This window comes from Falco naumanni, chromosome 7 (genome assembly GCF_017639655.2).
Source record: "Falco naumanni isolate bFalNau1 chromosome 7, bFalNau1.pat, whole genome shotgun sequence".
NCBI lineage: Eukaryota > Metazoa > Chordata > Aves > Falconiformes > Falconidae > Falco > Falco naumanni.
In genome coordinates, this window is record NC_054060.1 from 4,473,801 (window position 1) to 4,485,104 (window position 11,304).

General features: G+C 59.4%; 1 protein-coding gene across 1 annotated transcript; it reads right to left on the bottom strand.

Annotated features, from left to right (window-relative positions):
- Positions 1-655: 655 nt before the first annotated feature.
- On the bottom strand, positions 656-10,071 carry NOX5 (NADPH oxidase 5). Its single transcript, XM_040601638.1, is given in 16 exon segments — positions 656-929; positions 1,209-1,375; positions 1,532-1,631; positions 1,822-1,906; positions 2,271-2,395; positions 2,721-2,765; positions 4,084-4,226; positions 4,694-4,826; positions 5,325-5,507; positions 5,838-5,948; positions 5,950-6,014; positions 7,065-7,218; positions 7,593-7,827; positions 8,187-8,397; positions 9,269-9,419; positions 9,949-10,071. Coding segments are annotated over 16 exon segments (2,160 nt in total). The 5' UTR covers positions 10,069-10,071; the 3' UTR covers positions 656-797.
- Between the last annotated feature and the right edge of the window lie 1,233 nt (positions 10,072-11,304).

Consider the following 11,304-nt stretch of genomic DNA (forward strand, 5'->3'; position numbering starts at 1 on the left):
GCCCACCCACCTCACCCCAACTGCTGGGATAATCTTGTTTTCCTAGTGCAAAAAAAATGAAAAAAACCTCTTCTGCGCTGCAAGCCAGGGCTGGGACAGGGCGAGGCGGCTGCTAAGGTATATTGTTATAAATATATAATATTTCTTTAAAGGAAAACGTCGGGTGCTTTCTGGAAAGGAGCCGGGAGGGGGGCCGGGGGGCCCCGCCAGCACGGCCCGGCCCCGGGCGGCGGCACGGCCCCGGTTACCGAGGCTGCAGTGCCCTCCTGTGGGCACCGCTCCGCCGGCACCGCCGCCCCGCCCCGCCAGGGGATGGGGACCCCATCCCTCCGTCCCACCACCCAGCAAGGGGATGGGGACCCCATCCCTCCATCCCACCGTCCAGCAAAGTGATGCAGGACCCCATCCCTCCATCCCACAGCCGGACAAGGGGATGGGGACCCTGGCCCCTCTGCCCCAAAGCCCTCAAAGGTGCTTCAGGACCCTGTCCCCCCCATCCCAAAGTGTCCTGGGGCACTGGTTCTTTTCTCCTCAAAACCCCAGCACGGATATTCCAGGACACCCACCTCCTCCACCCCACATAGCCCCAGGACCCCGTCCCCTCCACCCCAAAGCCCCGTGGCTCAGCCCAGCCCCTTCCCCTTGCTGTCCCTTGCTCGCTGTGCATCCCACTCTCCCCAGCTCTGACCGAGCGGCAGCCAGGAGCCAACATGGGCAGTGCAGCAGGATCCAGCTGCCAGAGCCCATCATCCCACATCAGGGCTGGCAGGGGCAGGCAGGGAGGCAAGGGCTGTGGGTTAGAAGTTTTCTTTGAAGAATTGGAAGCCGAAGCGCTCACAGTGCATCCTGATGACTTTGGCAAGTGCTGGTGAGCCACAGAAGAAGACCTGGACTTTCCCTCTCCTCTCGTCTGCCACCTTCCCAAACACCTAGGGCACAGGTGAAAGGAGAAGAGGTGGTGGCACAGCTCGCTCCCACCCCAGCGAGGGCAGGATCCCTGCCTGCTTTGGCAGCTGCTGAACTCAGCCTCCCCACAGCACTCGCTTTCCCACGGGAAGGAGAGCCTTCCCCAGGTCTGGATATCCCAGTGCATCCTCCCACTATGAAGTGGGGCTCTCCCTAGCACCCCCCCTGAACGAGCAGGTTTGGGGGACATGGCTCCCTTCCCATGAGCAGGATTTTGGCAGTGAGGCAGGGCCAGCCCTCACCCTGCTCCAGTCTGGGCGGCCGGGCTGGGTCCTGGTCCGCAGCCCTGTGATCAAGTCCCTCTGCTCCTTGGCGGCCAGCAGGTCCAGGGCCATCTGCAGCCCGATGGCCTTCATGTCATTCTTGCTGAGGGCCGACGTCATGTACAGATGCATCTCCAAAAACCGCCCTGGATGTTTAAGGGGAGCTCGGCTGCAGATGCGGGGTCCTGCCCCACATCGTGCCCCCGTGGGTGGGGTTGGGTTCTCCTGGGAGTGATGCCAGGGATGGGGCTGGGCACCCCAGGTCTGGGGGCTGTGCTGGCCAGCCCCTGCCTCCCGCTCACCTCCCAGTTCCTGCTCAGCCTGCTCCATTTCCAGCTTGGTTAGTAGGCTGACGAACCACTCAAAGTGCTTCTGGTCCCTGTTTATCCAGATGAAGTCAACCTGGAAGGACGCAGAAGTCTCTGCTTCGGAGCTGGCAGGTAGCATGGGGGCCAAATCCAGCGGCCTCCTGCCCCACACCTCCTGGACCGGGCAGGATGCTCATGGGCTCTCCACCACCAGGAGCCTGTAGCCCTCCTGCCCCATCCCCAGGGCAAACCTTGGTCCTGTGTCTCCCTCCACCTGCCCCTACCTTCCTGAGCGTCATCTCCTCGTCCCGCAGGTCCTCACACCACGAGTAGTGGCAGTTGGGGCAGCTCTGCTTTCGCTGGCGGTACCTGCGTGGGCAGCCACAGCCCTGCCTGCCCCACTGCTCGCACCCCTCAGACCTTTGCAGAGGGACCCCAAGCACCCGTTCCTCACTAGCTCTGGTGCATGCCCGTGGCCAACCTCCTACCAGCAGGTTTCCCACAGGAGAAATCCCCAGGGGGAAGCCTAACACTGAGGGAAGACCCAGCTGTGGGTCTGGTGGCCACAAGTCCCAAGGTTAGAAGTGAGGAGGGTCAACCGAGAGGTGTGGGAGGACAGGTCTACCACAGCAGACATCACGCCTTGTGCCTCCCGAAGCCACGTCGGGGCTCATCAGGGATCGCAGAGCTCCATCGGCACGACCGCAGCCTGAGCCGCTGCCTCAGCACCAACCTGTACATGATGCTCTGCAAAATGGAGGCAAAGGGGGTGATGCCAATGCCCGCGCCGATGAGGACGGCGTGCTCCGAGGTGAAGATCCTCCGTGTTGAGGTCCCGTAGGGGCCATCTATGTAGCACTAGGAGAGATGAGAAACCCAGGGAGAGACCCACCAGCCTGTAGGTGCTAAAACAACTCTTAGGTTGCAGGCAAATGCAGGGTTATAGAGCCCAGATAGAATCTGGGGTCTGTCATAGGAGTTTTATGGGAGCAAGGGAAAAGGAGGACAGAGTGGGCAGGAGCATGAAGCCCTCCAGCAGTGCAGGGTTTCATCGGCCCCAGATGGGACCATCCGTGCACAGAGGCACATGCGTGGAGTGGCTGGGCACATGCACGGCTCCCCCCAGGGATGCTGAGCCCAGCCCTGCTCGCTGGAGCCAGGGAAGGACCAGGGCATCCCTCACCTTGACGCTGCAGAGCCGATGGGTCTCACCCAGCCCAACGGAGACCTGCGAGGTGAAGAGGGCAGTGACCATCTCCTTCCCACCTCTAATCCCTGCACGTCAGGTAACACTAAACCTGCTCGTTCCCCAGGTTTGGGGGTTGGGTGGGTTTCTTCCCAGCTGGGTTTATCCGGGCTGCGCACACGCTTCCAGCCCCATCCCTCGGTCAGGCCCCAGGCACTGCTCAAGCCACTCACAGGTTTCTGGTGGGACATCCCACTAATATCCAGAGCCAGGAACTTGTCACCTGATGATGTTATCTGGATTGTACCCGGTTTGAGTATTGATAAAAAGGCAATTACCCAAATCCCCACACAAGTTGGGTGGTAAGAGATGTACAGCCACCATGATGGCCGGAGCAGGCACGGGGAACCTCTGCTCACCAAGGGACAGATGAGAGCAAAAGGGTGATAGGCAAAGAAACACATCAAAACCAGTGCATGTAAATGCTTTATCTGCAAGGACTGCTCCTCCAGCCCAGACAGAATCAATATCCTGAGAGCTTTTCACGGCAGGGGATAAAAGCTGCTAACGGTGGCTCTCAGCACCCTGGCATTGCCATGTTTTATAGCAGAGAAGTTTCTTTACAAAGGGGCTTTTTAATGAGCTTTGGCTCATTTGGGGTGGAAGTGATGCTTCCCCTCGTTTCTCCAGGTTGGTCCTCCAGCCACCGCTGTGCTGACGAGAGCAGGGACCCCCTCCCTGCCCCGCCAGCACCAGGGGCTCCCCCGCTGCTCCCTGGGGAGTGCAGGTGTCCTGGCAGTGTGTGCTTACCCCCCCCGCCGGCGGGTGCTCCTCTCCTGGGGCAGCAGCGCCGGTGGCTTTGTACGATGTCAGCTGAACGGCTCCATCCCCGTCAGCGGCCACACACCCTCCCTCTGAGCCGGCTCTGCTGCAGAGACCTTCCTGGAAGCCAAAGGCCACGGCATCACCGGCTGCGATGCTCACAGGTATCCAATGCCCCATCCAGCGGGGTCATACAGCCTCAGGGTGGGACATGACGCCCTCCAAGGCTGCACAAGCTCCTCGCAGGGGACATGCTCCACGAGAGGTACCCCCAGCGCCCAGCTTGGTGCTGGACGGGTGGCTGAAAGCTGGGGTGACCCCAGCAGGAGCCACTCGGCAGAGCACATTCTCCTTTGCTTTTATGGAGCTGGCTGGGGGACTGACCATCCGGAGAGCCATCCACACGTGCCAAATGGAGACGTCACCTTGAGAAACCCACGGACACACCAGGGGGTCCCCAGCTCGGCAAAGCCACTGCCAGCAGCGGTTTAAGGTCTAACCTCTGTGTTTGCCTAAACCTGAGCCCTGTCTGACCAACCTGCGCCCAGCGCCGGCATCTCTTCTCCCTCAGCCTCCTGCTGAGCGGTTTTGGCTCCGGGCTGGGCAATTGGGGCTGCTGGAAGTATTCATACAGCTTGTTGGTCCACTGGCCCAGCGACCTGATGTGCAGCCAAAGGGTCTCTGCAGGATGAAGCAGAGCAGCGGGTGGGCATCCCATGTAAGGAACTGCCCTGCAGCCCCAGCACCATGGGCACTGCACAGCCCTGGGCTCAGGAACCCAGCAGCAATCCCCACCGATGTCCTGCATGTCAGCCCCGGGCTTGCAGCAGGGGACTGGGTTTGCTCTAACAGCCAGGTGAAGCCCAAATCCCAAACCTTGGGCAGCCGTGGAATCAGGCAGGGCATTTGGGTGCCATTCAGTCCCCACACCTTGCTTGAAATAACCCGAGTATCTGTTTTTATACAGGACTTATGTCCAGGCAGAGATGGAGGCAGGTGAGTTGAGGCGTGCATGAGCACACGCTGCCCAGCTCCACGGGCATGGGCACCTCCCTGACCCCCAGGGGGGATCCAGCCACCCAGACAGGGCTCATGCGATGCAAAACATCATCCCTGTGATGCAAAGCCGGCGAAGGATTGGCAATCACCTTGCTGCTCGGGAGCACTGCTGATGGTGAAGGGATGCCACTCGTAGGTGGCGATGGCTGGGATGTTCAGGTAGATGTAGTCTCCGGGCTTGTAGTGGAAAAACTGTGGTCTCTCGATCACCAGGTGAGTCACCTGGAGGAAAAGGAGACCAGAAAAGCTGGGAGCATCACACTGGTCAGTCTCTGCGGGGATGGTCTTTCTGCAGCCCATGAGCACCCAGGTTTGTGCCTCCCATTTTAAACAGTGGCCAGCACGAGACGAACTTACAGATGTGACCTAAGAAATGAGTATGTTTTCCTATTCGCTATGCAGCTTCACTATCAAGCAAAAATCTCAGGGCTGGCCTCAAATCATTTTTTTGAAGAAACTAAAAGTCAAGGAAGTTGTCACTGGTTTTTTTCATCATTTTCCTGATTTCTTCCATGTCCCACTGCTCCTCCTTTTCCCCTGTGTCAAATAACCAGTCTGGTCACTTGCAAAGTGCTTTTCCCCAAATTATAAACCACTTTGCAAATATTAAAGGTATTTCTGCAAGCCACAGCACCTCTATCCCCACTATCACAGGAGGAGGGGCCCAGGGGGGCCAGGAGGGAGGTGGGAAGGGGTGCAGAGACCCCCGCAGGTGCAGACCTTGGAGGGAAGCAGGTTGACCTCCACGATGCGCAGCCCCCCAGCACGCCACCAAGCCAAGCCAAGCCCCTTCTCCAGCGCGAAGAGGCAGCCAGGAACCACAAACCACTTCCAGAAGTGGGGGCCGTGGAGGATGAGGAGGGTCCAGACGGAGATGTAGGAGAGGTGGGTCCAGTAGAAGACCTGCAGGCAGGGAGTGGAGGGACCAAGCATGAATCAAAAGCAGTGGAGCTAAATGGCGCTTCACGGTGAGGCTGTGCTGGGACATCCCGCAGGCAAAGGCAGCCCAAATGATGGCAAAAAGCACGGAAACCCTAAAACCGCGAATCTGAGGAGCATGGGCGTGTCCAAGAGTGATATCGGGGGGCACCACACCAGCTCATGAGCTTCTCCCCCACCCATGGGGCAGCACCTGGAGGGGCACCCACCCACCAGCCCCTCACCCCGGTTCCCCCGCTCCCCAAGACAGAGCAGCTTGGGCACCGCAGTCACACGGGCCGCGGCAGGACCCACCTCGAAGTGGCCGCTCCGCCGGACGCAGGGGCTGGAGAAGGCGAGCATGGTGGCCAGCAGCCCCTGGAGCGCCAGCCCCGTCTGCGAGGCCGTGCCACCCAGGCCCCCCCACACCGGGCCGGGCCAAGAAGAGGTACTCGGTGAGGGCATGGTGCCCGTCCCGCCGCGCCAGCCTGCCTGCGCACACCCACGGTCACGACGGGGAGCGGGGCACCCCAGACCTGCCCGCTGGGCACCCAGATTTTTGCTGCACTCGCCAAACCGTTGCCAATTTTTTTTTAATTTTTTGTTTTCCTTTTTAAACCAAACAGCACCCGAGTGCTTTGCTCGAACCTATTGAAAATGCCCCAGAGCCCGCTCGCGGCTCAGCGCCGCTGCCAGGAGGGCGTTTTGCTCCAGGGGGGCAGGTGCGAGCAGACGTGCTCCCCCGGTGTGCAGAGCACACAGCCCTGGCACCCTGCCACGGGGCCGAGGGGCGCACAGCTGGGGGGTGCAGGGCTGTGGGGCGCAGACCCCTCTCGGGAGCTGCGTGGGGGAGGGGGAGCCCTTCGCTGCCCGGCTGGGAAGCCACTAGAGGGGGACAACAGACAGCGCACAGGCAGCGCAGCACCGCGCACACCTCCGGCCGCCTGCAGCACCCCTGGACATCTGCACCCTCTCTCCAGGCCCTGCACCGCCCTCCCTGGGACACGGGCAAGCCCCAGGACACGTGCATCCCCTCCACGGAGCATGCGCATCCCCCCCCCCCCCCCAGGACACCTGCATCCCTTCCCTGGAACATCTGCATCCCTCTGGGACACGGGCATCCCCTCCCCGGGACATCTGCACCCCTCTGGGACACGGGCATCCCCTCCCCGGGACATCTGCACCCCTCTGGGACACGAGCATCCCCTTCCCAGGACATCTGCATCCCTCTGGGACACAGGCATCCCCTCCCCGGGACATCTGCATCCCTCTGGGTCATGAGCATCCCCTCCCCGGGACATCTGCACCCCTCTGGGACATGAGCATCCCACCCCAGGACTCAGTCCAGTTCCCTGCAGCTTTTTGTCAGTGCGGTGTGGGTGATGTCCCCTGCATCGAGGGGCATTTTCCACTTTAGCAGCAGGACTGGAAGGGGGGGACCCACTGCAGGGTTGATGTGGTGCGTTAGAGCAGGTGTTGCCCAAGATAAACCCATGGCCATGGCAGCTGAAGGGCTTCCCCTGCCCCCGAGCTGCTACTTACTGAAGTTGGCAACGTGGGCGCCCGTGTGAACAGCTGCCAGCACCAGCACCACGTACCCCACGAGCTGGTGGAAAACAACGTGCTGGTCCAGAGGCAAAACCTTGGCAATGGGGGTAGCTCGCAACCAGGTTAGGCACCTCCGCAGCATCAGCACCTCCGGGAGAGGGGCAATCAGAGATGCTGGGGGGCTCAGCCAGGGGCTGGTTCCCTGGGGCTCCAGAGCCAGCTCCCTGCTAATACAGGGTGTCAGCCTGGAGAGCACCCAGAGGCACAAATCAAGGATGCATCTGCACGGTGCCGTGAGTGCCCTTGTCCCAAAAAGCTCTCAACCTCCCTAACCTGTTATTTATATTCAATTATTTAGAGGAGATGGCCCTGTCCCACAACTGCAAAAGTCCAAGGGCACCCTCCAAAGAGCCCCTGGCACAGAGATAAGGTCCCAGTATGAATGTGACTGTAAATAGCCCGAGTAACCATCACCCCACACCCCCTGCGAGCTCAGCATCCCTCCCGGGACCCAGCACTCACTGCGAGGAAGGTGCAGTTGAAGTTCAGGCACTGCCCACAGCCCCGGGCCACCACCACCCACCCGCCGAGGCCGGTGTGCCGCAGGGCGGCCAGGGTAAAGAGCAGGAGGTTGAGGCCAACGTAGCCCCCCAGGAAGGCAAGCTTGCTGCGGTGGTTGTGCCAGTACGCCCGGGTCAGGTAGCGTGGCCAGCAGCTCTTCTCTGCAGGTGGTGGGGGCTTCAGCCAGCTCGCTGCACTGGGAGCAAAGGCATCGATTCCTCCTTGCCCGGAGGAAGGGGGAAGCTGGGGTGCTCCTGCACCCAAGTCCCGCATCCAGGGTGAGGCCATCCCTGCACCTATCCCAACACCATCCCCACACCCATCCTAGCGCCTACACCTTCATCCAAGACCAGCACCCAGCTTGGCACCATCCCTGCATCCGAGCCCTGCACCCAGCTTGGCACCACAAGGTGCTTGTGTTGCTTCTAGTGCTGGAAGCACCCCATAGCCTGGGCACCCCACGAGAGCCTTAACAAGAGCATAAATCCCACAAGGTGCTCCCAAGGGAACCGGCAGCCCTGCGGGACTGCCGGAGGGACCCACCAACACAGCTACCTGATGGTCAGGTTCTCCATGACCTCTGGGAAACCCTCCAGCTCCTCCCTGAGCTCCTCGAAAGTGATGGAGCCGCTGTGGTCCTTGTCGGCAGCCTCGAACAGGGCCAAGGTGAGGTCGCCCAGCCGCTCCTCGGGCAGGGCTATCGCGCTCTCCCGCAGGCACCACCGCAGCACCACGCGCAGCTCGTCCGGGTCGATGGAGCCGCTGCCTGCGTGGGGTGAGCAGGCACCACGGTGGGTCATTGCAGGGACCCCCATACACCACAGCACCCTGAAAACCCCATGGTTTTACCTTCCTCTCGCACCTTTAATGCAGAAATTGCCACCATTCATTGCAGGCACAGGAGGAAACCGTGCCCAGCCAGACCAAGACCATACCTTTGCTTATACATCAGCTGGTTTTAAAAACAGAAGTGACCTAACCAGGCATTTAGCTGCAGCAGCCACGCTGTCGCTTGGCTGGAGAGCTCGGCGCGAGCAAAGCGGTGCAGACACGCTTATCTGGCAGCCAGGCATGAGAGCAAACCAGCCAGGCAAGAGGCTCGGCTCTCGGCTCCTCGGCCAGCACTTTGTGCCCTAACAAGGCAGGGCAGGAAAAGCAACTCAAGAACTTTGTTTTTTTTTATTCCCAGCTTTCCCAGCTGGTGGAGGAGGAAGATGGAGGAGGAAGAAGAGAGCGTGCTGGGATGCACAAATATCAGCGGGACAGAGAGCTGGTATTTGAGTGGAGTGGACACCGCTCCTCTCCACGTCTGAGGGTGAAAGCGCGTTGTGGGAAATCCCAACATGTGACCGGTTTAATTGTTGGCTTTCAAGATGGATTTTTGATGCATCCATCATGGGGTGAAGGCAGCGGCGTTATGCCAGGTAGACGTTTACCTTTAATGAAGAACCAGCAGTGAAGACCCATCTGCCCCGTTACCCAGCTGTACATAACCTAAGCGGGGACATGGCCCCAGCCCTGCAGCTGAGCGGCGATGCCCGTGCCTGGATGTTCAGAGGACAGCTGGGCTGCCTTGCAAATTGCAACTTTGCTCAAATAAAAAAACAGCCAGCTTCATCTATTTTTCATCACCTTACCATCCACATCATAAACCTGGAAGAGGAATCTCAGCTTGTCCATCTCGCTGCCGTGTACGAGCAGGCTCAGGGCTTTCAGCAGCTCCTCCAGACTGATGGTCCCGCTCCCGTCTGCGTCAAACAGCGCAAAGAACCTCTCGGCGAAGAAGGACTGCAGGGAGGAGGACAAACGCTCTCACGCAGCAGTGGGATGCTCTCCACTGGTCAAATCCTGATGCTACGAAGCAAGCTGCTGCTGCCAGCAATGGGAATTGCCTGGCAAAAGCTGGCAGCCATGGGACAGCCCGAATACAGGAGGGGGAAGGAAGGCTGCTTTTTGCAGGGGTGTATTGGCACCACAGCCAGAGGTGGCTGCCCGGCAGAGGGAGGGAGCGCCTGGGAATGCAGGGATGGACTGGGCAGCAGGGAGGGAATATTCCTTGGGAATAGCCAAGTGTGTTCAAAGGCAGACTGTGGATATCCAGTTGATTTTGCATTCTGGATGATTAATCTATGTTTTCCATTCCTGCTTGCTGCGGAGTACTGCTAGGTTTCTCTCTCTCTCTCTCTCAACATCATGCAATTCTATTTTTAAACTTAATTTTCTCTAAGCACAATGAGAGACCACAGCTGGGTGTCAGGCTGCCAGTGCTGCCCGGCAGAAGGGACTCCATGCCCCAGCTCCCTGCAGCGGCACTCACCTCCTTCACTTGGAGGGCGCTTTTGAACTCTTCCAAGTTGATTTCTTTGTCCGCCCCCGCGATGCTCCCAAACTGCTTCGTCACCCACTGCAGCCACTCGGCATCCTCAGCCGCACTCATGGTGCAGGGACCTGCGGGAAGGGTGCAGTGCAGAATGGGCAACAGCCCCTAGTAACCCCCATAGCCTTCAAAATCTGCTTTTTTTTACTGTTCCTGCCACACTTTCACCGCCCACAGGCTCCCTGCAGCCTCGTGCTGGAGCGGCTGCTCTGCCTGGCTCGCTGGAGCATCCCTGGCTGATGGCCCTGAGCTGGGTCCCACAGCAGCTACCCTGGCACTCGGGCAGCCACGACAGCTGCAGCAATGACAGATGTCTGTGGAGCACGTGGGTGCTGCATCACATGCAACCTCAAATTTCCATGTACTGAAGAAATGAGCTGCTGAGTCCTCTTTGTACCTGCCACGCTACTGAACACCACCGTGAAGGTGCTGGCAGCAGTGTGAGCACCAACGAGGGGCAACTCCTTCCTTCTTGACCTTTCCTCCCAAGGCAAGCCGAAAGATGCAGCTGTCAGCCACCCGTGCCTGCATGCCCTGTGTGAGACTCTTGGTTGCTTTTACAGACCTGACTTAGCAAGCACCAACACACAAGAGGAGAAGATCTAATGCATTTGCACAGCGAGGAGTTGGGCTGCCCCTGCCAAGCATCTGGCACCTCCCAGGTCTTGCTTTGCCCTTGCAGGAGCAGACATCCCTGCAGGGGCCGTGCAGCTGATGGCCAGAAGAGAAAAAGAACCTCCTTAAACCAATCTGCAGCTGCCTGTGCAGCATTGGGACCACAGGCACACATGGCCACCCCAACCTGCGGGCTGCTGTGGGAGCAGAGCATCCTTGGGGGGGTCAGCCCATGGCCAGGCATTGTGCTCCCACTCCCCTCCAGTGCTGGTGGCCCAGCCCCAAAGGGGCTGTGGGGGAAGGAAGGTTTCCTGCTTGCTCCCTGGCAGTCCTGCACAGTCTCCTCTTTCATCTCCTGCTCTCGAGCCTCTGGAGCTTGTCTGTCAGGTTAACCAGGTACAGCAGGTGCAAGTCCCAGTGCTGCCCCATCCCTTTAATCACCCGAGTGTGAGCAGCATTGCACAGCCCAACGTGTTTCACAGCATGTGTCACGCCCACACCTTGATCCTACAATCTCCCTATAACTTTTGAGAGCTCATTTTCACAGACTGAACCATTCCCAGACCCTTTCAGCACCCAGTGGTAGGGAGGTGCCGCTCCTCTGTTGAGCTGGCGTGAAAGGAGGGATGCTCTGGGGTTTCCCTTTGCAAAAAAAAGACACAAAAAAACCCAAAACAACAA